The 27,321-nt window shown below is 57.4% G+C and overlaps 1 protein-coding gene and 1 non-coding gene across 4 annotated transcripts in view; both read left to right on the top strand.

The window, feature by feature from the left end:
• Positions 1-1,895: 1,895 nt before the first annotated feature.
• The window catches only part of ITGB4 (integrin subunit beta 4), a 28,537-nt gene continuing 3,111 nt past the window's right edge, over positions 1,896-27,321 (top strand). For 2 of the 3 annotated variants that reach the window (XM_068977811.1, XM_068977810.1), the window contains exons 1-31: positions 1,896-1,974; positions 2,966-3,048; positions 3,263-3,364; positions 3,503-3,707; positions 4,659-4,755; positions 4,942-5,113; positions 6,042-6,305; positions 6,578-6,667; positions 6,946-7,068; positions 7,507-7,671; positions 7,822-7,898; positions 8,782-8,984; positions 10,557-10,660; positions 10,764-10,862; positions 11,000-11,129; positions 11,723-11,845; positions 11,943-12,049; positions 12,784-12,817; positions 13,029-13,220; positions 13,478-13,581; positions 13,861-13,919; positions 14,057-14,080; positions 15,385-15,533; positions 15,620-15,803; positions 16,607-16,751; positions 20,397-20,601; positions 21,763-21,920; positions 22,261-22,441; positions 22,570-22,707; positions 24,869-25,051; positions 25,141-25,272. In XM_068977811.1, coding sequence (XP_068833912.1) covers positions 1,896-1,974; positions 2,966-3,048; positions 3,263-3,364; positions 3,503-3,707; positions 4,659-4,755; positions 4,942-5,113; positions 6,042-6,305; positions 6,578-6,667; positions 6,946-7,068; positions 7,507-7,671; positions 7,822-7,898; positions 8,782-8,984; positions 10,557-10,660; positions 10,764-10,862; positions 11,000-11,129; positions 11,723-11,845; positions 11,943-12,049; positions 12,784-12,817; positions 13,029-13,220; positions 13,478-13,581; positions 13,861-13,919; positions 14,057-14,080; positions 15,385-15,533; positions 15,620-15,803; positions 16,607-16,751; positions 20,397-20,601; positions 21,763-21,920; positions 22,261-22,441; positions 22,570-22,707; positions 24,869-25,051; positions 25,141-25,272 — 4,111 coding nt within the window. Of the gene's footprint in view, positions 1,975-2,965; positions 3,049-3,262; positions 3,365-3,502; positions 3,708-4,658; positions 4,756-4,941; positions 5,114-6,041; positions 6,306-6,577; positions 6,668-6,945; positions 7,069-7,506; positions 7,672-7,821; positions 7,899-8,781; positions 8,985-10,556; positions 10,661-10,763; positions 10,863-10,999; positions 11,130-11,722; positions 11,846-11,942; positions 12,050-12,783; positions 12,818-13,028; positions 13,221-13,477; positions 13,582-13,860; positions 13,920-14,056; positions 14,081-15,384; positions 15,534-15,619; positions 15,804-16,602; positions 16,752-20,396; positions 20,602-21,762; positions 21,921-22,260; positions 22,442-22,569; positions 22,708-24,868; positions 25,052-25,140; positions 25,273-27,321 lie in introns of all 3 variants that reach the window. The other variant, XM_068977812.1, reaches the window with a different exon arrangement.
• On the top strand, positions 18,969-19,040 carry TRNAA-AGC (transfer RNA alanine (anticodon AGC)). Its single transcript has one exon. It is a non-coding gene; the product is annotated as a tRNA-Ala (tRNA).

The raw sequence follows: 27,321 nt of genomic DNA, 5'->3' as shown, positions 1-27,321 counted from the left end.
TAAGACTCCATGCTCCCAATGCAGGGGGCACAGGTTCATTTCCTGGTTGGGGAACTAAAATTTCTCATGCTGCAAGATTCAGCCTTAAAAAAGAAAAAAAAAGTTTAAAAACACAAGTTGAGAAAAACACAACACTCCTGTGTGCATCGCTGCTATTTTAGAGTCTCTGAATATAATGTGAAGGTTAAATGGGGCGGGGGTGCTGCTGCTGCACTGCCCCGTCTCATCTGGACAAAGGGGAGCAGGCAGTCATTCCCCCACTGGTTCCTGTGCGATTAAATGGCAATTATGTACGTGACATGCTGGGCACTTGCCCATTGTGTGCCCAGCCTGGGGGCACAGGAGAGTGAGTAAGAGCCGGGTTGGGCAGTGCCTGTACCTGCATGTATAATGGTGCCCCAGGGAAGCCCGGGGAAGCAGCCAGTATTGTGTAGCCTGTGGGTGTGGTGCCTGTGCCCCAAGGCTGCAGGAAAACCATTTCCCCCCCAAGAAGCACCCCTCCTCGGCTGGCTTGGGGCACCCTTACCCCAGGCCCATCTTAGAGGTGGGCTCCTCCCCAGCTGACTGCCTGCGGATGAGGTGGAGCTCCTGGTCGCCGCCTCGGAGAGACGGAGGCATGCCCTCCTGCAGCCCCTCGGGTCTCCCCAGAGCCTGGGGTGTGCCTGCCCCACAAGCCAAGGCCTGAGCAAGGACTCAAGGCTGAGGGCCAGTAGGCATGGCCTAGTCGCGGGCTGCTGGGTGACTGGCTCTGGAGAAGGAGGCCGGGCGGTCACTCTTGCCCTCAGCTCTGCCAGGCCAGGCGCCTCTGGCCAGCTCTTCTCTTCAGCAGGCTGTCCATCTTGAAACGTTCTCAGGAATGTCACTGCCTGCCCCCGAGGGTCACCAATGACTCAAGATGGTTTAAAAGTTGAACCAAAGGGGCCTTCCCTGGGTCAGTGGTAAAAGAATCCGCCTGCCAATGCAGGAGACACGGGTTCAATCCCTGATCCAGGAAGATCCCACATGCCGAGGAGGAGCTAAGCCCGTGTGCCACACCATTGAGACTGTGCCCTAGAGCCCGGGAGCTGCAAGCAGAGAACCCACCGCAGGGAGAACCCTGCGCACCGCAATTCTAGCACAGCCAAAAGCAATGAATAAATAAATCATTTTTAAAAAAACAGTGACACAAAGGCAGATGGGGTGTCCTGGGGTGGCTGGCAGTGTGTGTGTGTATGAGTGGGCTGCAGGGGCTTTTAATCCCCCTCCAGGCTAACTTTCTAAAGGGTGATCTGCTCAGAATCCCCCAACTCAACTTGGGCAGGCACAGGTGCGGGGACCCCCTCCTCTGATGGGCCAGGCAGCCATTACAGAACTTAGCTGAGTAGCAAATCATGTCCTCCCTTCCCCAGGCCCCCAGTACTGCGGAGGGCCCCCCTCCTTCTAGGCTGTATCCCATCACCGGAGGGCAAGTAAGCTGGCCAGGACCTTCTAGGGTGGCCCTGTCCCTGCTAAGCCTGACCCAACCCAGTGGCGTCTGAAAGGCGAGGGTGGAAAAAAATCCCTGGTCTCCCCTCCGGGGAGCCCAGTACAAGAGACCTAGCGGTGGGACAAGCTCAGAGCCCACAGTCCTCAGTGGTGAGAGGGAGGGGGCCTCCCTGGCAGGGCGTAGGCCTACAGGGCATCTGGCCACTCTAGGGATGCCAAGGAAGGGGGCAGAGGAAAAGAGGGATCAGGGGTCCTGGGCCTGCCACTTGTAGGCCAGGTGGCCTCAACATCACTAAAATTCTCACAGCCTCAGTTTGTACATCTGTGCAATGGGAACGGTGGAGCTCTGATGAGGACCCAGTGAGCTGACACATGGACCAGGGTTGTCAGGCATCACGTGTCAATTGTGGGTGTTTTACAGGAAGAGGAGGATGGCAGGGCCACATCCCAGCCGTTGGACCAGGCTGCTGCTGGCAGCCCTGCTGAGCGTCAGCTTCCCCGGGGACATGGGTGAGTCGGACACGCCCCTGCAGCACCCTTCTTGGCGGGGCCTCAGCTTTCAAGGCCCTGCCCTTAAGGTATCAGGGGTGTGGGGGGAGGCTGTCACTCAGTGTCTGGCCCAGACCCTCACTCAGCCATTCAGCAAACAGCCACCACCCACTTCAAGGGTTGTAGAGCCATGATCCTGAGCTGCGTGGCCCAAACACTTAGGGAAGCGCAAGGAGACTTGGTCTGAAGGAGGGAAAAGACATCCACTCAGAGAAGGCAGGCGCTTGCAGGGTGTGCTGAGGCCTGGGCAGCGGAGTTGAAAGATTTTATGGGAATTTGAAGGAGAGGGAGGTGATCGACACCGGCTCTCTGAGTGTCTGCAGTCCGCAAAGGGCTCCTACTGATGGAATAGTGCCTGTCAGTGAACGCCATGGCTGGCAGCTCAAAGCAGTCCGTGGTGGGAACATTTATACTTTGGAAATCGGTAAATGCTGCAAGTCAGGGCTTCCCTGCCCTCACCGGAGACACTGCTAAACATTGACAGCACTCCTTTTCCTGAAAGTCCAGGAGCCCTGCCCACTAGCGAGGGCGGGTCCTCACTGTGATTTCAACTGAACAAAACCAGACGGTATCCCAACCTTTGGGGAAACTGAAGTTTCACCTCATTTATTAAAAACTTACCATGTGCAGGGCATAGGCTCAGCACTAGGGACACTGATAAAAGAAAGACAATCCCCGAGGAGCAGGCAAGGGGGCTGGTTAGGGTGTCCCCGCCAGCAAATGGGCCAGCGCCTCCATCTCAGCCCCTACCCTCCTTCCCTCCAGACTTGGGTGGAAAATCCCAGTTTGAGACCTGGCTCTTCAGGTTGCTAACCGCGTAGCCATTGGCCTCTGTTTCCCCCTCTGTATCTTGGGAGAGAGTCCCTACCTCTTTCAAATGAGGATGCTTAAGGGGAGGGCTTGGCCCTGGGGGAGACCAATCTCAGTGGGCCCACCCCGCTCTGCTCTGCAGCGAACCGCTGCAAGAAGGTCCAGGTGAAGAGCTGCACCGAGTGCATCCGCGTGGACAAGGACTGCGCCTACTGCACGGACGAGGTGTGTTGCTGCCCAGCCAGGCAGCCTCCCCAGCCTGCGCACCCACCCCTGGGCTCTGGCCGAGTCCACATTTGCCCCACCCTCGGCCCAGCCTTGGGCCAGCCGGGTGTGGGACAACGGGCAAGGGTTCAGGAAAATCAAGGGGCATAAATCCGGGGTTAGGAGAGCAGTGGGAACGGACACGGCCCCCCTGACCCCATCTCCTTCTGGCCAGGTGTTCAAGGAACGTCGCTGCAACACCCAGGCTGAGCTGCTGGCTGCCGGCTGCCGGCTGCAGAGCGTGGTGGTCATGGAGAGCAGCTACGAGATCATGGAGGTGCCCGGGGTCGGGGGTAGGGGGAGGCAAGCTCAAGGCCAGCTGCTTATGGGGTGTTATGGGGTCCCCTGGCTGAGCAGTCTCTCCATTAGATCTGGAGAGGCCCTCCAGCCAGCTGTCCTCCTCCCTTGGGCACAGGAAAGGCAGATCGACACCACGCTGCGCCGCAGCCAGGTGTCCCCCCAGGCACTGAGGGTGCGGCTGCGGCCGGGCGAGGAGCGGCACTTCGAGCTGCAGGTGTTTGAGCCCCTGGAGAGCCCCATGGACCTGTATATCCTCATGGACTTCTCCAACTCCATGTCTGATGATCTGGACAACCTCAAGAAGATGGGGCAGGATCTGGGTATGGAGAGGAAGACTGCGGGGCATGGAGAGGGCACCCCCCCGCCCCCAGCTGCTCAGGAGGCCAGGGCTCAGGCTAGCTATACCCACTCCTCAAGGAAGGACAGGACCTCTGAGCACCCCAAGAACTCCTCCCCATTCTCAGAGGAGAGTCCTGACCAGACCCCCAGTAACCAATCAGCAGTACAGAGGAGGGCCCCACTGGGTGGGCCCCAGACCCCCTCTGGTCCTTTTTGGGTTTTTTGGCTAGACCGTGTCACGTGGCTTGTGGGATCTTAATACCCTGACCAGGGGTCAAACCCGTGCCTCTGCAGTGGAAACCCAGAGTTCTAGCCATTGGACTGCCAGGAAATGCCCTCCTCTGGTCCTGACAAGGAGGGTCCCAGCTGCTATGAGGCTGAGGTTAAGTCTGAGCTCAACAGACGTCTGATCCAGCTCCCCATCCGCCCCCTCCAACTTGCTGCATGTGTGACTCCGGGTCCCCTGAGTCCCATTCCCTTCATCTGTAAATAATGACAGGGCTGCTGTGTGCACCAACTGATGCCAAACATGCAAAGCGTAGACGTTAAGTTATTAAGTTATTCTTCCTCTTCCTCCTTCCCAAACCAGCCCCCAACACCTATGTGGATGTGGGGTTCTTGGGGCTCAGTTGCCCTTTCTTTTTGTTTTTAAAAAGTTTATTTATTTTTAATTGAAGGATATTGCTTTACAATATTGCATTGGTTTCTGCCATACACCAACATGAATCAGCCATAGGTGTACATATGACCCCCTCCCTCTTGAAAGACCCCTCCACCTCCCACCCATCCCACCCTTCGAGGCTGTCCCAGAGCCGCCGGAGTTGAGGCGAATCCCCCGGCTACTGTTTTACACATGGCAGCGTGTCTGCTTCTGTGCTACTCTCCGTCAATCCCACCCACAGCTGCCCCCTGTCTTTCCTACTGATGCCCAGCTCAGGTCCTGAGACAGCTCACCAGTGACTACACAATAGGATTTGGCAAGTTCGTGGACAAAGTCAGCGTCCCTCAGACGGACATGAGGCCTGAGAAGTGAGTGATCGACCAAGTGGACGGGGGTCCTGGCCAGGTGGCCCACCTCCTCTCCACCCAGGCACTTTGAAAATCTTGGGGTTACACTGAGCCAAGGGGTGGTCCGCAAGGAGGGTGGGCGCGGGGCATGGGGGTCTTCTTCCCTGACTTTCTCTCTCCGTGATGCTCCCCTTCCCACCTTCCCAGGCTGAAGGAACCCTGGCCCAACAGTGACCCCCCCTTCTCCTTCAAGAATGTCATCAGCCTGACGGAAGACGTGGAGGAGTTCCGGAACAAGCTGAAGGGGGAGCGCATCTCAGGCAACCTGGATGCCCCCGAAGGAGGTTTTGATGCCATCCTGCAGACGGCCGTGTGCACCGTGAGTGCGGGGAGGCTCCTTCCGGCCTAGACCAGGGCTGTGTCAAGAGCTGCCCACTGGCCTGCTCTGGTGCCAGGCTGGGGCCCCCATGCTCTCAGACAAGCTCAGACCCTCTGGGGGACCCTCAATTCCAATCCAAGTTTAGAGGTGTTGGGGCCTGAGCAGTCTTACCCTGGTTTTGTATTGGTCACCAAGGTGGACCTGAGCCTCGGCATTCCAGAATCTTCAGTGCCCCGAGCCCAAGCTCCCTGCTAATACCCATCTCCAGCTGTGCTAGAAGAGGGCACTTTTTACGTGCACATCAATTTTTTCATTTAAAAAATAATGCACTGATGTTATAGACAACTTGGAAAACAAAGAACAGAAATTGCCCATAATTCCACCACCATCACAGAGACAGCTGCCTGATACCCCGGCAGCGTGTATTGTTCCCTCGTGTAGTTGAAATCAGTGCACGTTATATTCTGCCCTTTTTTCCCCCCACCTATTGCTTTTATAAACATGGTTTCCAAAACCACCCTATATATTTCTCAAACAAATGGCCATGCGCTGCTGTCCCTGTTTTAAGTCTCTTATTGAACGTTGGCGTGGTGTCCATTTTTCTATGCAGTTGAGAGATGCTCGCAGAGTGATTGAGACCTTGAGGGGACAGCTGGCTGAAACTGGCTCCCATCTTGCGTGGTGGCCACTGTGGGCACCATCCCTGTGTCCATTTCCCGCTCCCCATGGCTGGTTTCTGTGCCCCCTCCCCACCCCGGTCATCCTCCCGGCACTGTTTGTCATGAGCGTTGCTCACAGAGGCTGTGAATCCTGAGTCCTTGCTGAGCGCCGCGTTGGGACGCGCCTTCGCCGTGATGATGCGCGGCACTGTGACGTTGCCGTCAGCAGGCTGCCTGCTCCACGGGCACCCCCTTCTTGCTCTCCCCAGAGGGACATCGGCTGGCGTCCTGACAGCACCCACTTGCTGGTGTTCTCCACCGAGTCGGCCTTCCACTACGAGGCCGACGGGGCCAACGTACTGGCCGGCATCATGAGGCGTAACGACGAGGAGTGCCACCTGGACCCCACGGGCACTTACACTCAGTACAAGATGCAGGACTACCCGTCGGTGCCCACCCTGGTGCGCCTGCTCGGCCAGCACAACATCATCCCCATCTTCGCCGTCACCAACTACTCCTATAGCTACTACGAGGTGCGGGGCTGGGCCTCCCTGGGCTCGGGGGAGGGACCCATGGAACTTCTCAGACACACCCCCCACCCTCCTTTCCTTCCTTCCGGAAACTTCAGATGGGCCCTGGTGGGAAGAGGCGGTCGTGTGCCCATCCTCTGACCCCACTCCCCAGCAGGCAGGAGCTGAGAGCGTCCCCCACCCGCAAAGCGGGTGAGCCCCAGAGCTCCCGTCTGGATCCGGAGCGATGGCCCCCGTCAGAGGCTGAGCCCCGGGCCCGGCTTTCTCTCCCGCAGAGGCTGTCGTCCTACTTCCCCGTCTCCTCACTGGGGGTGTTGCAGGAGGACTCGTCCAACATAGTGGATCTGCTGCAGGAAGCCTTCAACGTGAGGGCCAGTGCGGGCTGCGGGCCCGAGGGTGGCGGGGGTGGGCGGGAGAGATGGCCAGATGACAGAGGATGGGGAAACCGGATGGGAGGGCGGAAGGGCCTCCTGCGGTCCCTGAGGAGCCCCCCGGGCTGGCCCCAGGCTCCTGCAGGCTCTGCTCCCATGAGCCCCCAGCACCCAGGCCTCCGTGCAGGTAAGGCTGCGGCTCAGGCAGCCAGGCCGCAGCGGGCGGGTCTGGGCCCCACCTCCCAGGTCATCGATAACCTGTCCCCTTTCAGCGCATCCGCTCCAACCTGGACATTCGGGCCCTGGACAGTCCTCGAGGCCTGCGGACAGAGGTCACCTCTAGGATGTTCCAGAAGACGGACACGGGGTCCTTTTTCATCCGGCGAGGGGAAGTGGTATGCCTCCATGGGGGCCCCGAGAGAGGGGAGGATGGGGACAGCACCCTGTGGGGTGGGGTCTACCCAAACAGAGATCCAGAGCGTGGCCTCCCAAGTCAGACAGATCGGGGTTTGAAGCCCCCTGGAGCAGCCTCTTGGCTGAGCTCTGCCCTGCCCTTGGCTGGTGCTCAGCTGTAAAGCGGAGATCAGTCAGCATGAAGCCCAGGTTGCTCAGCTGAATGAGCGGGCCGAAGGCAGCCCCGCTTACTGTCGGGCTCTTGTTATCCTGACTGCCTGGAGGAAGCGAGTTGGCAGCCCTGAGGAAGGACAGGCAAGGAGCTGGGTGGCAGGGGCCAGACACATTTCTGAAGCTTTAGGGCTGAGAGTTTTCAGGTGGAACTGCCATCCCAGCTGGTCCAGCTGGGCCTGCCTCGGCTAAAGGCGGGGTCCTCGCAGGGCACATACCAAGTGCAGCTGCGGGCCATCGAGGACTTGGATGGGGCTCATGTGTGCCAGCTGCCGGAGGCAGACCAGAAGGGCACCATCCATCTGAAGCCATCCTTCTCCAACGGCCTCCGGATGGATGTGGGCGTCATCTGTGACGTGTGCTCCTGTGAGCTGGTATGACACAGCCCTGCCCAGGGGGCACGGGCAGGGAAAGGCTAAGCTGACCGCCCGGGGACCCGAGTAACAAAGCAGAGCTCCCTTTTCAGGGTGCCGGCAAGCATCTCCTGCCCTTCCCCCACCCACCTCACCACGATTTCATTCCAGCAAAAAGAGGAGCGGTCATCTCGCTGCAGCTTCCACGGGGACTTCATGTGCGGACACTGTGTGTGCCATGAGGGCTGGTAAGTGTGGAGGGGGTGAAGCCGGCACCCAGGATGCCAGCAGCTCCCAGTGAAGGGGCCCGCACGCGCTTGACGCTGGGCATACCATGGAGGTAGGCTGAGGAGGGGGTGGCAGCCGGGCATAGAAAAGGCTGAGAAAGGGGCACATCCAGTTGGTGGATTAAATTCAAAGCACTTTGAAAAACATGGGTTTGGGAATTCCCTGATGGTCCAGTGGTTAGGACTAGGTGTTCTCACGGCTGGAGCTGTGGGTTCATTCCCTGATCAGGAAACTTAAGATCCTGCAAGCCATCCAGTGCAACACCGCCCCCCCCCCAAAAAAAACCTGGATAATTCTTGAAAAAATACCTGGGTATATCGGATTATCTCTGGAAAGTCATTTAAGAATCAGGACGGTGGCCATCAGGGTCTTGTGGGTCAGGCAGAGGGGGAGGCTGACTTTGCCCTCCATCCTTTTTGAACCTTTAGTATCTGAGCCATCCTGGAGAAGGAAATGGCTACCCACTCCAGTATTCTTGCCTGGAAAAATCCCATGGACAAAGGAGCCTGGTGGGCTACAGTCCATGGAGGTGCAAAGAGTTGGACACGACTGAGCACACAGCACATTTGAGCCATGGGCCCCTATTCCCTGAGCAGAAGTGAGTCACGAATGAGTGATAGTAAGAGTAAGGGCTTTTCAAGCTTCAAGACACTGAACAGATTTGTCATGACTTGAGGGGACAGAGGGAGGGTCTTAGGGAACTGAGGTTTGAGTTCAGTTCAACCACTGCTGTCTGCTTAACTTAGACCCATTTAGAGCCTCAGTTTCCTCATCTGTAAAATGGGATGGTGAAGGCCCAGCCTTCTTGCTGGGCAGTGGGGAAGTGACTGGCTCCTCCTGCAGGAGCGGCAAGACCTGTAACTGCTCCACTGGCTCCCAGAGCGACCTGCAGCCCTGCCGGCGGGAGGGCGAGGACAAGGTGTGCTCCGGGCAGGGCGAATGCCAGTGTGGCCACTGTGTGTGCTACGGCGAAGGCCGCTACGAGGGTCAGTTCTGTGAATATGACAACTTCCAGTGCCCCCGCACCTCTGGGTTCCTCTGCAATGGTAAGCTGCTGACCCGAGTGGGGTGGCACGGGGCTTTGGGGGTGGCCTGGGTGCCCAGCCCACACCCTGCCCCACTGGCTCTCCCGTCAGAGCCCAAGTAGGGAGAGCCACACCAGGAGTCAGAATCCCCACGTCCAGGCCTAGCCCTCCTCCAGATTCCCTGAGCGCCGCCCCCAAGTCCAGCCCCAACCTGGACCTCTCTCCTCCAAAAACTTGATGCCCAAGGCCCCTACCAGCATGACATTACCCTTATGTTTAAGACTCTGGCTCCCCTGAGGTCCTCCAGTCCATGCCCACCTTCTTCTCCACTCTCCCATCCCACTAGGGTGGGTACTACCCAGCTCAGTCTCAGGGATTGGTGCTATAAGGCATGGTGATCTTTCCTCTCTTGGAAGGTGCTACATCTCTGGCAGGCAGGGCCTGGGGTAATGCATCCCACAGGGCCCAACACAGTGTGGGTCCAGGCCAGGGGCCTATAGGCTGGCCAGAGCTTCTGGAACTGGGCAAGGGCCACAGAACCCACAGGGCCACAGGGAAGGACTGACTGGGTAAATGGAGGAGATTGAATGAAAATCCACTCATCAAATACTTATTAAATCCCAACTGTATACTTGCCACTGGGGGTCTACTCTTTCCTTCATTCTTGCTTTTATCTGCCTTCTCTTCTCTTTACCTGCCTACCCCACAGTGTACTCAGAGAAATGAAGGGAGAACCCAGGATGTCTGGAGAAAGACAGGTATTTAGCACAGGTGGAGCCATGAGATAGGAAGGGAGGGAGATGCTGCTGGAAAGGAGGCAGGGCCAGAGTGTGAGGGGTTTGGATTCCAGGCCAGGATGTACCAGTTTTAGTCTAGTCCACACTTTTTCTTAAAGGGCCAGACATTAAATGTTTTCAGTTTTGTAAGCCAAACCATTTCTATCACTACTACTCAGCTCTGCCATTGTAGCAGAAAGCAGCTATAAGCAATACGGAAGCAAACGAGTGTGGCTCTGTTCCAGTAACTCTTTTGCAAAAGCAGGTGGTGAGCTGGATTTGGCCTGCAGGCTGCAGTTAGTTAACCCCTATTGTAGCAAGGATATTGGACTTTATCCTTTGGGCAAAGGGAATCATTGAAGGTTTTAATTTCATTTTCTCTTTATATGTTAACTTCGTATCCAGCCACCTTGCTCAACTAACTTATGAAACCTAGTAACTTATCTATAGATTCTTGCTATTTGGGGACATTTCTGATACTGGCAAATGACAGTTTTTTGTTTCTTACTTTCCAATACGTATATTTTATTTCTTTTTCTTACCTTATTGCATTGGCCAGGACTCATCAGAGGTTCTTAAACAGGGGAGACATGTGTCTGGGTTTGTGTTTTAGGGTGATCACTCCATCTGCAGAGTGGAAGGTAGAGGGCAGAATAGAGCTGGAAAAATGGAGAGAAGGGAACTCCAGGAAAGAGAGGAAGAGATGACTCTGCCTGTGGCTGGAGATAGGCTAGCTCCCAAGGCAGCTCCGCCGGGTGGGCAGGCTGGACTGCAGGTGCAAATGTGCCGCTCCTCTCTCGCCTTCCCTTCTTTGCAGACCGGGGACGCTGCTCCATGGGCCAGTGCGTGTGTGAGCCTGGCTGGACAGGCCTGAGCTGTGACTGTCCTCTCAGCAACGCCACCTGCATCGACAGTAACGGGGTAGGCCTGGGCATGCGGCAGGCAGTGGGGGACAGGGGGCGGGCCCCCCTCTCAGACAGGGATGGGGGCGCAGCTGGCTCACGGGGGCCCCCTCTCACCTCAGGGCCTCTGTAACGGACGTGGCTACTGCGAGTGCGGCCGTTGCCACTGCAACCAACAGTCGCTCTACACGGACACCGTCTGCGAGATCAACTACTCGGCGGTGAGGCCAGACTCGCTGGGTGTGGGTGCAGGGACCCATCGCCATGGGGGCTGCCCAAGGGGGTGAGGTTGCGGGAGCGGGCCTGGCAGGGGCCACCCAGCACAGTGCCCGTCTGCCCCTCCTCCTCGCCCACCCAGATCCGCCTGGGCCTCTGTGAGGACCTGCGCTCCTGCGTGCAGTGCCAGGCCTGGGGCACCGGTGAAAAGAAGGGGCGCACGTGCGAGGAGTGCAGCTTCAAGGTCAAGATGGTGGATGAGCTTAAGAAAGGTACAGGGCAGGCAAGAGAACTAGGCAAGGGGAGACCTCTGAGAGGTGCGAATGTCACTCATCGGGGCGGGGCTGTAGAGCTGGGTGTAGGGGACTCGTAGTCCAAAGTGAGGACAGGCAGTCCGCAAAGAGGGGTTCCAGGCCTGGGGAGTGGTCACAGAATCCAGACCGGGCACACAGACCCAGGGAGGGGACGCACAGTCTGGCCAGGGCACTCAGTCCTGGGGAGGGGGCCATGATCATAGCAAAGGTGCAAAAATGGGCCCTGGGGCACACAGAGCCCTTTCCTCTGGTCAGAAAAATGTTCTAGAAGCCCAGCTCCTGAGTGATGCCCAGGACAGGCACAGATTTGCAGGCTTTGACGGTCCTGGGCAGGGCAGCCCCCACTTTACCCACCCCCCCCGCCCCCCGTGTGCACAGTCTGCCGGGAACTCACATTCTACCCCAGGGAGAGGCCTCCTCCCCTCCATGCCAACCCCGTGATGGGCGAGGTGGGCCCCAGAGCAAGGCCGTGGTGCAGAGAGGACCCCTCGCCAGGCCCTGAGGCGCTCCGGGCTGGGGTCGGGTGCCCTGCTGACCGTCTGTGTCTGCAGCGGAGGAGGTGGTGGAGCACTGCTCCTTCCGGGATGAGGATGACGACTGTACCTACAGTTACACCGTGGAGGGTGACAGCGCCCCCGGGCCCAACAGCACCGTCCTGGTGCAGAGGAGGAAGGGTGAGCCGGCGGGCCGGCAGGGATGGGCCTGGGAGGCCTGTCAGACCTGCTTCGGGGGGATGGCACTGGCTCCCTCCTCCTCCTCTTTCCTCCCTAGAATGCCCCCCGGGCACCTTCTGGTGGCTCATCCCCCTGCTCATCTTCCTCCTTCTGTTCCCGGTCCTGCTGCTGCTGCTCTGCTGGAAGTACTGTGCCTGCTGCAAGGTGGGGGCTTCCCCGGTCCCCACCCCACCGGGGTCCCTGTAGAGGGCAGGGGCCAAGTGAACCCACACATTCCGCCCAGCTCTGGTGCCATCCCCACCCCAGCCCCTCGCCTCTGCCAGCCACCTGTGGCCGAATTCCTGGGAGTCCCTGGCCCAGGGGTCAGCTGCATGCAAAGGGTCATGAGAGCCAACAGGAAGGAAGGGCTCTGCCCACCAGGAGCTGGCCATCTCCTTGGGAGAAAAGACCGGAGACAGGAGAGTACAGAGTATGGCCTGGCGTGGGATACTGAAGGGGGCAGAGGCGCCCGTACAGCAGCCCCCAGGGTCGTACTCATGTGTGTTACAGGGAAAAAGCATTCTGTGATCAAATACTTTTGAGAAAGCGGTTTCTCCTCTGCAGGGCTTCTCAGAGCCTTTGAGCTAGTTGTTTGCATAATGAAACTACGTGGGGAAGGAATTCAGTGCTTCCCAAAGGGGTTTGATCACAGAACCTTTTACTTTCCAGAGTAGATAGTGGGACCAGAGTCCCATGGCGTGCATTTTGGGTACCCTCTTCCCCCGTTTGCCTCTGTGCCCACACCCAGGCCCCTGTAACTGCTTGGATATCCTGATGTCTGGGGAAGGCACTGCTGACCCCTCTGGACCACTGGCGTGGGTGGGAGGCAGTAGCTGGAGGGACTTCCCTGGGCCAGTGCGGCTGTCTCAGCTCTTATCCCCACCCTCCTTGCCTCCTAGGCCTGCCTGGCCCTTCTCCCTTGCTGCAACCAAGGTACGGGCCTGGCCTCGGCGGGGGTGGTGGGGCTCTGACAGCTCCTCCTTCAGCGGGGGTGGAGGGGAAGCAGGGTGCCAAGTCTGGGACAGAGGCCAGGGACCGTGGCGGGGGTCCCACCTGTGGGGTGTGGTGGGGGAGGGTCTAGAAAGCAGCCCCTCAGCCCCGTACTGCAGCCCCTCAGCCCCGTACTGAGGCCCAGGTCCCACAGGTCACATGGTGGGCTTCAAGGAAGACCACTACATGCTGCGAGAGAACCTGATGGCCTCGGACCACCTGGACACGCCCTTGCTGCGCAGCGGGAACCTCAAGGGGCGAGACACAGTCCGATGGAAGATCACCAACAATGTGCAGCGGCCGGGCTTCGCCTCGCACGCTGCTGGCATCAACCCCTCAGAGCTGGGTGAGGGCCGGGGCTGGGCACCACGGCTCCTGGCGCTGCCCTTGGGGCCCGGGGCACGTTCACCACTGCTCGCTGCTCCGGGATCCAGCATTCCTCTTTTCTCTGGGTATCGGGTGCAGGCACATGCCTGTTACCTCCTACCCTTCCTGAGGGGTACATGCCCCCAGTGCCCCCCAGTCCGAGCACGGCTTCTGGAGGGGACTTCTGCAGTGCCCACCATGGTGGGACTGACGACCCCCCCTTCTTGCCTGCCCTAGTGCCCTACGGACTGTCCCTGCGGCTCGCCCGCCTCTGCACCGAGAACCTGCTGAAGCCTGGCACACGAGAGTGTGACCAGCTGCGCCAGGAGGTGGAAGAGAATGTAAGGAGCTGGTCCCCGGCAGCGGGTGCCTCTGGGCCGGGTGTGAGATGGGTGGCGGGAGGGCAGAGGGACGCTGCCGCGGCGCCTGGATGTATCCGGGTGGGAAAGAAGGGCTTCCTCGGACATGTGCATGGCCAGGGGGTCACCCTGGGATCTGCCCCCTGTGAATGCTTCCAGAAGGGTAGAGCCACTGTTCATGCCCGTGGCCATGCCAGGAGGTCCTCGGGGTGCAGGGGCTCCCCCAGGGCCCCAGCCTCACAGCCCTCCCTTGCCCGGCAGCTGAACGAGGTGTACCGACAAATCTCAGGCGCTCACAGCCTCCAGCAGACCAAGTTCCGGTGGGTCCTGGGCGCCCGGGTTGGGGTTGGGGGTGGGGCACTGCTCCCATAGCTGACGCCAGGGGATTTCTCCCAAACAGACAATCCCTGCCCCCTAGGGACCTTCTGGCTCACGGTCTTCACTTTGTCCCCCACAGGCAGCAGCCCAACGCTGGGAAAAAGTGAGTTGAAGACACATCGGTGGGCAGTACCAGCCCCAAGTCCCACCTCCCCCATCCCCACCTTCCCCACCCCACTTCCGTCTCCATCATCTCCGCCCCGTGGGAGAGGAGGGCTGTCCAGGTCTGTCCTGGGGTAGGACCTTCACTGAACACATACCCGTATGAAGCCCTCACCGAGAGCCAGCCCCTGTATGAGAACAAGGAATCCACAGGGAAATGAGCCAACTCAGTGCCTGGCCTCACACGGGCAATAGCCCCCACCCAGTACCAGGGACGGCCGGTGCCCAGAGCCAGACCTCCTCTGAGGCCAAAAGCCTTGATCCTGGAGGCACCGCTGGTTACTAACCAGATGGTCCAGTGGGTGACACACTTCTTTCCCAGTTCCCACCCCGAGTCCCAGACCCCCCAGGGAAGAGTGGGGTGGGGTTCAATACCAAGAAGACAAAACCCAGCTCTCACCGGGCACATCGCTGTCAGTAAGAACCATTGAGACTGGCACTTTGAGTGCTGACCACCGGCCAGGCCTTGTTTTAAGGACTTGTGTGTGTGGTTCTTACTCAAGTGGGATCATTGCCATGCCCTTTGTATAGTTGAGGAAACTGAGGATCAGAGATGTTAAGTAACTTACCCAAGATTACCTAGCCATTAAGATAGAACCAGGGGAATTCCCTGGTGGTCCAGCAGTTAAAGCTTCCTAGGTGGCTCAGTGGTAAAGAACCTGCCTGCCAGTGCAAAAGACAAAAGACACAGGTTCAGTCCCTGGGTCTGGAAGATTTCCTGGAGTAGGAATGGCAACCCACTCCAGTATTCTTGTATGGAAAATTCCATGGACGGAGGAACCAGGCGAGCTACGGTCCATGGGGTCACAAAGAGTCGGACACGATTGAGCTTAACACAGGAGCAGCAGTTAAGACTCAGGCTTTGGCTGCCAGGGACCAGGTTCAATTTCCATATAGTTGGGTGAAAAAAAAAATTTTTTTTAAGATGAAGAGCCAGGATTGCAGCCAGGCAGTCTGGCCTGTCCCCTTGGCATCTTTGCTGCCCTGCCTCCATGTGTGCGTCATCAGCCCCTCTGGGAGAGGTGGGCAGGGAGAGGAGCCTCCTCTCACAGATAAGGACCCTGAGGCTGCAGAGGGCAGTGGCGGGGCCAGGCCGGGTCTCTGCGTCTGTCTGGCTCTGAGAAAAATGCTTTTTGTTGCCTGGAATCTTGTGCCCCGATCCAGAGAGGACAGGCAGGAGGGGCGGACAGGGACGCGTGGCAGCCTCCCAGATGGCCTGACACTCCCCACCCACCCCGCCCCCAGGCAGGACCACACCATTGTGGACACGGTGCTGATGGCTCCCCGCTCAGCCAAGCAGGCCCTGTTGAAGTTGACAGAGAAGCACGTGGAGCAGGGGGCCTTCCATGAGCTCAAGGTGGCCCCCGGCTATTACACGCTCACTGCAGACCAGGGTAGGTGGGTAGGCTCCCTGTGCCCCTCCCTCTCACCTCCCACCCCCATGCGGGCCCCTGATCCCCGTCTGATGGCTCCCCACCAGACGCCCGAGGCATGGTGGAGTTCCAGGAGGGCGTGGAGCTGGTGGACGTGCGGGTGCCTCTGTTTATCCGGCCCGAGGATGACGACGAGAAGCAGCTGCTGGTGGAGGCCATAGATGTGCCCGTGGGCACCGCCACCCTCGGACGCCGCCTGGTCAATATCACCATCATCAAGGAGCAAGGTCGGTCAGGATGGGGGCCACCGGGGACCCAAAGGGGACTCTGGGACCCTTGTCTCTCCTCACATCCAAGTGGAAGTGGGACCTGGCCCTGTGGCCTAGGCAAGCAACTCAACCTCTGAGCCTTGGTTTCTCCATCTGCAAAATGGGTATTAGGCTCTTGTGAGGGGGGTGTAGCTGTACTCTCATAAGTGTTCTGTGGGGGGCTTCTCTTATCATCACCAGAGGGTACTGAGTTCTGCTGGAGCCGTCCCACGACCCTCTCCTTGTTCTGTGGCCTTTGAACTTGAGACTGAATGGGTCCCCAGGATGCCAGGACATCAGAGCAAGAAGGGACCTGGGGCTTCTTCTGCCCAGGCCTACCTAGAGGGCGGGCAAGGCGTCACACCACCGTCACCTACCTTGCCTTCCCTGCTAGTTCCTTGGGGAAACTGGACTTGTTGATAACCATCCTTCCGGTGTCCAGAGGGTCTATTCTGGTCGCTGACCCCTCCTCCCCACTTCCCGCAGGACTTAGGCCTGCTCTGCCTCGGCCCTTGGTCTCAGCCCTCATCTTTGGTCTTGCCGCTGCCTGGCCTCCCTTCTCTGCCCCGACCCTTCCAGGATGTCAGCTGGACACTGTTCCAGCCTTGTCAACTTTTCCTGGAAGACTTTTCCAGCCCCTTTGTCCACCCTCCCCAGAGAGCAGAGGGGTGAGGGGTGATAAGCAGAGTCCTGAAGTCTGAGCTGGGCTGGGCCAGAGGGAGGGCAGGGGCTGAAAGGGGGACTGTGGTCAAGACCCCTGACCAGCGCCTGGCTCCTTGCAGCCAGCGGGATCGTGTCCTTTGAGCAGCCCGAGTATTTGGTCAGCAGCGGGGAGCACGTTGCCCGCATCCCTGTGGTCCGGCGCATCCTGGACAGCGGCAAGTCACAGGTCTCCTACCGCACACAGGACAACACCGCCAAGGGCAACCGGGTGAGTCCTTGCCACGAGGTCAGGCACATCCCAAGGGCCCAGTGGGGGCCGGACACAGCGGCATCCTGGGTCTTTGGATGCTGGTGGTGCCACAGGCTGGCCTCCCAGGGACACGTTCCCTCTGCCACCCTGCAGCAGGGGCATCAGTTCAGTTCAGTCGCTCAGTCAACTCCTTGCGACCCCATGGACTGCAGCACCCCAGACCACCCTGTCCATCATCAACTCCTGGAGCTTACTCAAACTCATGTCCATTGAGTTGGTGATGCCATCCAGCCATCTCATCCTCTGTATCCCCTTCTCCTCCCGCCTACAGTCTTTCCCAGCATCAGGGTCTTTTCAAATGAGTCGGGAAGATCTGGAGAAGGAAGTGGCAACCTACTCCTATTCTTGCCTAGAAAACCCCATAGACAGAGGAGCCTAGTGGGCTACAGTCCATGGGGTGGCAAAAAGTCGGACAGGACTGAGCAATTTCACTTTCATTTTCACCAAAAAGGCCAGTGATGCCCTGAATAAGGCCTCCTCATGTCCAGACCATCCGTGTCCCCCTTGCAACATTCCAGGACCCACCCAGACACTCTTCAAAGAAATAGACTGCCCCCTCTGCCATGGCCCAGAGACTCTGGCCTTCTTGTCCCCAGGCAGGCCCTCTGTCGGCCAGGCCGCAGGACCAGTCCTTCAGGGCAGGGAGGGCCTCATGGTGGGCTGGTGTCAACTTTTTCGCAACTTAATCACTCTCAGACAACAGCCATGTCCATGCTTAGTTTGGCTTATATGTCTGTTTTTCTAAATTAATTACCAACGTTTTGTGTATTTTGATTTTTTTGGCCATGCTGCGTGACTTGTGGGATCTTAGTCCCCCAACCAGGGATCAAACCTGGACCCAGGAACCTGGCAATGAAATTGAAGAGTCCTAACCACTGAACTTGGAGAAGGCAATGGCATCCCACTCCAGCACTCTTGCCTGGAAAATCCCATGGATGGAGGGGCCTGATGGGCTGCAGTCCATGGGGTCGCAAAGAGTCGGACATGGCTGAGCGACTTCACTTTCACTTTTCACTTTCATGCATTGGAGAAGGAATTGGCAACCCACTCCAGTGTTCTTGCCTGGAGGATCCCAGGGACGGGGGAGCCTGGTGGGCTGCCGTCTATGGAGTCACACAGAGTCGGACACGACTGAAGCGACTTAGCAACCACTGGACTGCCAGGGAATTCCCTATTACCATTACCAATTTTTTTTAATTAATTTTTTTATTGGCATACAGTTGATCTACCATATTGTGTTTCTGCTGTACAGCTAAGTGAATCAGTTAAACATAGACATATATCGACTCTTTTCCAGATTCTGTTCCCATATGGATCATTACAGAGTACTGAGTAGTTTCCTGTGCTATGCCATCAGTTCTTATTAGTCATCTATTTTATACCTATTACCAACATTTTAAAACTAAAAAGATTCATATCAAAACTTCACTGGACTTTCCTCTTGGACCAGTAGTTAAGATGCTGCGCTTTCACTGCACGGGGCATGGGTTCGATCCTGGTTTGGGGAAGTTCCATATGCCACAGAGTGTGGCCCAAAATTAAAAACGAAACAAAACTTCACTCAAAAGTAATAAAGGTTAGTCGCACTGGCCTGCAGGCCCACTTGGCAATCATGAGAGCAAGTGTGCACAAACACCCTATTCTTTATTTCTTTTTATAGGTAGGACTAGTTCTCATTACTGCTCTAATGCTCCCAGTAAAAATTCCAAAAAGGAATTTGTACAACCATAACTTCACTGAAAGTGAAAAAGTGAAAGTGTTAAATCGCTAAGTCATGTCTGACTCTTTGTGGCCCATGGACTGCAGCCTACCAGTCTCCTCTGTCCATGGGACTTTTCCAGGCAAGAATACTGGAGTGGATTGCCTTTCCTTTCTCCAGGGGATCTTCCCCACCCAGGGATCAAACCTGAGTCTCCTGCATTGCGGGCAGATTCTTTACCATCTGAGCCACTAGGGAAGCCCTTTATAAAGATCCTTTGGTAGTGAACTATGTTTTTTAACATTTTTAAATATTTCTCAACTTTTTATTTTGAAAAACTTCAAACCTACAACAGAATGGAAAGACTAATAAAATTAGCACCCATTTACTCTTGACATAGATTCACCCATTCTTGATAGTTGCTTTCTCTCTTTCTATACAGATGTATATATGTATGTGTATACAGATATATGCCTGGGGGTATAGCTCAGTGGTAGAGCGCATGCTTAGCATGCATGAGGCCCTGGGTTCAATCCCCAGTACCTCCATCCTTACATTTTTCGGCTTCCCTGGTGGCTCGGACTACTAGCAAAGAATCTGAATGTTAGTTTACAGTGCCACCTAGTGGAATCATGTGAAAAGGCTTCCCCCTACACACACTGCAATCCATCTGCCCCATATCAGTTCAGTTCAGTTCAGTCGTGTCCGACTCTTACGACCCCATGAATCGCAGCACGCCAGGCCTCCCTGTCCATCACCAACTCCCGGAGTCCACTCAAAGTCACGTCCATCGAGTCAGTGATGCCATCCAGCCATCTCATCCTCTGTCGTCCCCTTCTCCTCCTGCCCCCAATCCCTCCCAGCATCAGAGTCTTTTCCAATGAGTCAACTCTTCACATGAGATGGCCAAAGTACTGGAGTTTCAGCTTTAGCATCATTCCTTCCAAAGAAAACCCAGGGCTGATCTCCTTCAGAATGGACTGTTTGGATCTCCTTGCAGTCCAAGGGACTCTCAAGAGTCTTCTCCAACATCACAGTTCAAAAGCATCAATTCTTTGGCGCTCAGCCTTCTTCACAGTCCAACTCTCACATCCATACATGACCACTGGGAAAACCATAGCTTTGACTAGATGGACCTTTGTTGGCAAAGTAATGTCTCTGCTTTTCAATATGCTATCTAGGCTGGTCATAACTTTCCTTTCAAGGAGTGAGCGTCTTTTAATTTCATGGCTGCAGTCACCATCTGCAATGATTTTGGAGCCCCCAAAAATAAAGTCTGACACTGTTTCCACTGTTTCCCCATCTATTTCCCATGAAGTGATGGGACCGGATGCCATGATCTTTGTTTTCTGACTTAATCCCAAGATGTTCAGGAAAAAGCTCTAGGGCATTGAAAAATAAAAACTGGAGGTAATAGAAGCAACTCACCCAGGAAGCAGGGCCGGGGGGCTGGTGGGATTCAGACTTCAGAGCCCCAGGGTGGGGAAGAGTTCCTCCCTCCGAGGTGAGGCCTGCAAATCTCAGCTCCCCTGGCTGAGTGCCTGCCTGTGTGGGACCCTCCTGTATCTGCATCTTTGTCTCTCTGTCCCTTGGTTCAAATCCCAGCTCCACCACAACTACCTGTGTGAACTTGGGCATCTTTCTTTACCTCTGTGTGCCTCAGTTACCTGATCTGTAAAATGGGGACAGTAATATCTCTACCTCACTCTGCCCTGAGGAAGAAACGAGCTAATATCTGTAAAGTACTTGATGCACAAGAGGTGCTGTATAAACAGGAGCTGTTCCGTGTCCATGTGGGACAGTGTGCATGAGGGTTTCTGCATTGGCTGTGGGGTGGGGGTGGAGCGTATGGCCTTGGCTCGTCTCCCAGGCCTGCTCCAACTCTGACCCCTTCCCATTCCTAGGACTACATCCCCATGGAGGGTGAGCTGCTGTTCCAACCTGGAGAGACCTGGAAGGAGCTGCAGGTGAAGCTGCTGGAGCTGCAGGAGATGGACTCCCTCCTGCGGGGCCCTCAGACCCGCCGCTTCTACATCCAACTCAGCAACCCCAAGTTCGGGGCCCGCCTGGGCCAGCCCCAGTCTGCCACTGTCATCATTGGGGACCGAGGTAGCCAGAGCCTGGGGTCAGGTTAAGCAGGTGGGAAGGGAGGGCTGGGGCTTCTTGAAAGTCTCAGCCGTAAAAATACAGAATGCTCAGTTAAATTTGAATCCCAGATAAATAACAACTCAACTTGTAGTATAAATATATCCCATATGCTATCTGGGATATACTTATTCTTAAAAAGTATCTTTGTGTGAAATTCCAGTTTAACTAGGCATCTTGTATTTATCTGGCAACCTGCTCTCAATCAGAGAGACCAGGGTCATGTGGCCACGGGCCTGCCGCTGGCTGGGAATCCCACCATTAAGCCTTAGCCCTTTGACTTCAGCCTTAGTTCAAGCTAAAATGCAAGTGTTTCAGAAGGGGTGAAACACTTCTTATGTGCCCTTAGCTTCCAGTATAGTGGGGCCTGTGAGCCCACCCTGGAGGAGAGGTTTGCCAAGAGGATGGGGGCGGAGGAGGAGTCTTGGGGTAGGGGAGAGAGGAAGGGCGTTGGAGGAGAAAATGTTCCCTGTGGGTCACGCCTTGGCTGCCAAAGGGACAAAGAGAGCAAGCCCTCATCCCTCTGGAGACCCTCCTGGGTCCCCCTGAAGCAGGGGGAAGGTTCAGTTCAGTTCAGTTCAGTTCACTCGCTCAGTCGTGTCAGACTCTTTGTGACCCCATGGACCGCGGCCTCCCTGTCCATCACCAACTCTCGGAGTTTACTCAAACTCATGTCTATTGAGTTGGTGATGCCATCTAACCATCTCATCCTCTGTTGTCCCCTTCTCCTCCTGCCTTCAATCTTTCCCAGCATCAGGGTCTTTTCAAATGAGTCAGTTCTTCGCATCAGGTTGCCAAAATATTGGAGTTTCTGCTTCAACATCTGTCCTTCCAATGAACATTCAGAACTGATCTTTAGAATGGACTGGTTGGATCTCCTTGCAGTCCAAGGGACTCTCAAGAGTCTTCTCCAACACCACAATTCACAAGCGTCAATACTTTGGCCCTCAGCTTTCTTTATAGTCCAACTCTCATATCCATACATGTGATGTGATGTGAAGGGGAAGGAGTCTTGGTGTTTAACTGTGCGTCTGGTGCCCCCTGGTGGTGCAGATGGGTTCCTGCCCCCTCAAAGCCAGAGAGGAGTCTCTGCTGACTGCCTTGCCCTGGCTTGACCCTCTGCAGATGAGCTGGACCGGAACGTAATGAACCAGACTGTGTCATCACCCCCACCACCCCGGGGCGACCTGGGTGCCCCACAGAATCCCAATGCCAAGGCTGCCGGGTCCCGGAAGATCCACTTCAACTGGCTGCCGCCTCCTGGCAAGCCAACAGGGTACCGGGTAAGGTGGGGGGCAACAAGGGAGGTGGATGGGAGGCCGGGCACACACTGTTGAGGTGGGCCCGCCGAGGCCAGAGAGGGCCCCAGGGAGAGGAGAGGGCATGCTTGGCCTCAGTGGGTGGGGAAACCCCATCGGCCCCTGAGGGAGGAAAAAGTCCCTGGAATGTGGCCCCCAGAACCCAGAAACACCTGTGCTCTGGGCCAGCCCTGCTGCGTGCGCCTGGCAGGGCACTCAATCCCTCCACGTCTGTGTGCCCACGGGACTGTTAGGGCAGGGCTCAGCGGAGGGACGGTGGGCGCTGCCAGCTGCTCCCCGCTGACCAGCCCTGCCCTGGGCACAGGTGAAGTACTGGATCCAGGGCGACTCCGAGTCTGAAGCCCACCTGCTCGACAGCAAGGTCCCCTCAGTGGAGCTCACCAACCTGTACCCATATTGCGACTACGAGATGAAGGTGTGCGCCTACGGGGCGCAGGGCGAGGGCCCCTACAGCTCCCCGGTGTCCTGTCGCACCCACCAGGAAGGTGAGGCCTTGCCACGTCCATCCCTGGCCACCCTGATGCTAGCCTGCCCGGCCCCGGCCCCACGCAGAACTCTGCCCTCTTGTCCGCTGTTGACAGCACTCTTCCTGCACCCCCTCTACCCCACCCAGTGCCCAGCGAGCCCGGGCGTCTGGCCTTCAACGTCGTCTCCTCCACTGTGACCCAGCTGAGCTGGGCCGAGCCAGCAGAGACCAACGGCGAGATCACAGCCTATGAGGTCTGCTACGGCCTGGTCAATGAGGACAACCGTAAGGGCCTGCCCTCCCCTTCTGCCTCCAGGGAGGGGAGGGGGCGTGTAGGTTTGTGGTCAGGTTTGGGCTGAGTTAGTTGCATTCCAAAGCAGAGCCCAGAAGCTCCCAGGGCAGGTGAGGATGGAAGGCCTGAGGTTATGTGTGTGCAGTGGGGTCACAGGTCCAGAGTGCCTGCCCACGCAGGTTAACGAGAGTGGCTCAGTTCTACATGGGTGTCTTCAGGTCAGGGTAGAGAGATTTAGCAAATAAAAAGCAGAGGACGCCCTGAACTTCAAACAGTTTTTCTAGTACATTTCATGCAACGTGTTATCTGGCAGCCCTAGGCCAGAGCACTAGGCAGAACTCTTTATTTTTCTCCTGTCCTGGAAGGGAGAGATGACCCCTGTACTTGTCAGGATGGAAAACTTTTCAGGGGAACTCAGTCCCCCACTCTTGCCTGGTACAGGGCCCTCCTCTCTGCGTCCTCACGTGTTCAGTCCATCCCAGGGATGGAGAGCTTCCCACTCTCAGATACAACCTGTGGACCCTAAAGTGGGTCAGACTTAGCACTCCCAGGTGGCCCAACAGGGCAGAGGGCAGCAGGATTGTTCTGGGCCTCAGGCTCCTTGCTCTGTTCACCTGGCCGACCAAGCACAACCTTTTCAGCCCCTGCATCACACCTTGACTCCTGCTGGCGACCCCTGATCCACCCCTGGACCACTGTCAGGAAGTCTTTTGTGGCCCGGTCTTTAATCTTAACCAGGCGTGACTGATGATTCCGGCCCACAGTCTTAGCTCTTGCCTCACAAACGTGTGAGGAAGCCCTCCTGACCCAAGGGCATCAGCCCTTTGGGGTGGTCCCCTTCCCTTCTCCCCCTGGCAGACAGATGCGACAGGGTGGACCCCACCTCAGCACTCAGAGGCCTCCCCCAGGCAGACAGTCCAACATCAGCCAGTTCTTGGAGCACAACTATTCTCTTATAAGACAGCATCAAACTTTGCAAGTGGGGTTTTCCCTGAGAGCCCTTCTTTGGACCCCTCGGACACTGAGATGTCTTCTGATCATCCAGAGAGCCCCATGTTGTCAGGTTGGGGCCCCTAGGCACTGTAACTCACTCAGAGCAGCCTGGAGTCTCTTCCTTCCCCCTCCCAGGGCTGCGCGCCCTCCCTTCTGGGTGTGGGGGAGCTGCCTCCCCTCTGCTCCAGGCTCTTGTGCAACCTCCATCCCACCCCGGCGCACTCGGCTCGTGCAGGCCTCGGCCTGTCCTCGGCTGCAGGATCAGGCCTGCCTTTCTCCTCCCATCCTTGCCCAGGTGGCCAGGGCAGCCTTGGCAAGTGCCCAAATGTCTCCACTTTTAAAATAGTTTTTATTTATTGTTTTGGTTGTGCCAGGTCTTCGTGGGGGCATGCGGGATGATCAGTCTTTATCGTGGCGCGCAGGATCTTTTCAGTTGTGGCCTGTGGGATCTGGGGCTTCCCTGGTGGCTCAGCGGTAGAGAGTCCACCTGCCAAAGCGGGAGATCTGGGTTCAGTCCCTGGGTCGGGAAGATCCCCTGGAGGAAGAAATGGCAGCCCACTCCCTTGTTCTTCCTTGGGAAATCCCATGGACAGAAGAGCGTCGAGGGCTATAGTCCATGGGGTCGCAAAAGACTTGGACACAACTTGGCTGCTCAGCAACAACATGTAGGATCTAGTTCTTGGACCAAGGATTGAACCCGGGTCCCCTGCATTGGGAGAGCAAAGTCTTAGCCCCTGGACCACCAGGAAGTCCCCAAATGTCTCCACTTTGGATTTCCCAACAGAGGATTTGGGGTTTGGTTGGGGACGGTGAGGCCCAGGTGGTGAGGGCACTCTTGGCTCTGGAGCCAGACTCACACAGATGCACGTGAATGCAGGACCTTTACCAACGGGTCAAGGTGACACGCGGCTGACTTGCGTCTAGTGTGTCTCTGCCACTCAACTTAGCGATGAACCCCGTGGAGCCCTGGTGACACTTCTCTAAGCCAGTCACACCCGTCAGGGCTTGGCCCGTGGCTGGGCATCAACAGTTGCTCGCTCCTTGCCTTGTTCCCCTGACCCCTGGGTGCAGTTCAAGGGCCGCGCAACGGTCCTGGGGCATCCGAGACCAGGACCAGGCCGGAAGCTAGACGATCTCCCTGAGGCACTCTCCCTGCCCCAGGACCCATCGGGCCCATGAAGAAGGTGCTGGTGGATGGCCCCAAGAAGCGGACGCTGCTCATCGAGAACCTGCGCGAGTCCCAGCCGTACCGCTACACAGTCAAGGCTCGCAACGGGGCAGGCTGGGGACCTGAGCGGGAGGCCATCATCAACCTGGCCACCCAGCCCAAGCGACCCATGTCCAGTGAGCAGGGGGCAGGGAGGCACAGGGTGGACAGGGACGGGCAGGGGCCTGAGATCTGGGCCCTGGCTCACCTCCCGCCCACCCCGCAGTCCCCATCATCCCTGACATCCCCATCGTGGACGCCCAGAGTGGGGAGGACTACGAGAGCTTCCTCATGTACAGTGATGACGTGCTCCGCTCTCCAGCCGGCAGCCAGAGGCCCAGCGTCTCTGATGACACCGGTGAGTGGACCGGGGATCCCGGCGAGGATGGTGGGCGTCCTGAGTAGAGGGTTGGGCTGTCGCTGGTGTCCAGAGACAGCAAAGGGGCCAGTGACCACTGGGCAAGAAGATCAAGACTGAAAGTCCCCTCTCTGCACAATCAGCGATTTGACAGGCACCATTCTGGCTCTGGGTACAAAGGACAAAGCCGACGTGGCTCATAGGACTGGTGTGCACCTCTCTGTGTGAGGACAGACAGACAGACATGGGTTTGGGGCACATGCACACGGGCTCGTGCACATGAGACTGGAAACAGCTGTGAGAGTGGAAGGCTCACCAGCTATGCCATGGAGTCAGGACACCCAGGACACCTCCCAGGGACAGGGCTACAGGCGAGGAGACAAGTCTGGTCCGGGAGCCCCAGAATAGCAACTGGCTTGGGGGCCCCCAGAGCAGTGCTCCTTGCACTGGCCCTGCTCCGCTTCCCTCTTGGATTCCTGTACAGTGTGATGCAAAGAGCCCCCGACTGGGACTCCTGGGGTCTATTTTAGCTCTGGCTTCACTGCGGACGGCTTCCCTTGTAGCTCAGTTGGTAAAGAGTCTGCCTGCAATGCAGGAGACCTGGGTTCAATTCCTGGGTTGGAAAGATCCCCTGGAGAAGGAAATGGCAACCCACTCCAGTATTCTGGCCTGGAGAATCCCATGGACAGAGGAGCCTGGCAGGCCACAGTCCATGGGGTCTATGGGGCAAGAGTTGGACAGGACTTAGTGACTAAACCACCACTGTAGGTATTCAGATGAATCACATACATTCTCTGCCTCGGTTTTCTGATCTGTGAAATGGGATGCCAGTCATACTAGGCTGAGTAAAAATCCACCAGGATTTGTATTTCCTTTTTATATAATTTATTTTCCGCTGTGCTGGGTCTTCATTGCTATGCAGGCTTCTCATCCCGGTGGCTTCTCTTACTGTGGAGCAAGACGGGCTCTAGGGCTTAGCAGTTGTAACTCCTGGGCTCTAGAGCAGTTACTCCGCGGCATGCAGGATCTTCCCTGTTCAGTTCAGTTCAGTTTGGTTCCGTCACAGACCAGGGATCAAACCTGTTTTTCCCCCATTGGGAGGTAGATTCTTTACCATTGAGCCATCAGGGAAGCCCCAGGATTTGTATTTTCATCCTTCTTTACCTACATCAGGCTTCCATGGAGTCAAGCTAGGGTTCAGGGGTCTTGAGGGTTTTGAGGGTCTGGAGTAGAGAGCAGCTGGTATGAATCAGGTTCCTCAGCTTGTGGGCACCACACAGATCTACTCCGCCGGCTGGAACACGCTGGGAGGCAGGCCGGGGAGACATCACTCCCTCCCTCATCCATAGGGGATGTAGGCTCAGAGCAGAGGCCTCACGGCTCGAGGCACAGCCAGGGCTCTGGTCTAGAGGGTCTTCCCTCGCCAGCTGCGGCCCAGGCCGCCCTCTTACACCTCCGGGCTGAGGGTCCCGCCTCCCGCCGCACACCCAGATCGCAGTGCCGGGGGACCACCGGCTTCTTCTCCGCGCCCCTGGCGCCCCCTGGCGGTGCCAACGCAGCCCTTCGTTGTTCCTAAGGCTGCGGCTGGAAGTTCGAGCCCCTGCTGGGGGAGGAGCTGGACCTGCGGCGCGTCACCTGGCGGCTGCCCCCGGAGCTCATCCCGCGCCTGTCCGCCGGCAGCCGGCGCTCCTCCGACTCCGGGCCCCCGGGAGACGGCACCGCCGATGGGGGCGCGCGGGGCGCCAGCGGGGAGGGAGGTGACCGGCACGCCCCCACCCGCACCCACCTCGGCTCCAGCCAGAGCCCACCGCAGCCAGGCTGCCTTGCCCGGTGACCCCAGAGCCAGGGGACCCCAGGGCAGGCGTGTAGGCTCTCCCCAGGGCGGGGCCGACTGCCGGGGCTGCGAGGCCCTGGCGGAGGTCGGGTCCGTGGGGGCCTCCTGCCAGGCCAGGGTACCTGCGTTCCAGAAGCCTGCGGGCGTTGGGGGGGGGGGGGGGGGCTGTGGACTCCTCCAGGGGCCTCTGTCCCTGGTGGGCAGAGGGAGGCTGG

The sequence above is a fragment of the Capricornis sumatraensis genome, chromosome 8 (assembly GCF_032405125.1).
Source record: "Capricornis sumatraensis isolate serow.1 chromosome 8, serow.2, whole genome shotgun sequence".
Classification (NCBI taxonomy): domain Eukaryota; kingdom Metazoa; phylum Chordata; class Mammalia; order Artiodactyla; family Bovidae; genus Capricornis; species Capricornis sumatraensis.
This window is presented reverse-complemented; position numbering and strand designations above follow the sequence as displayed.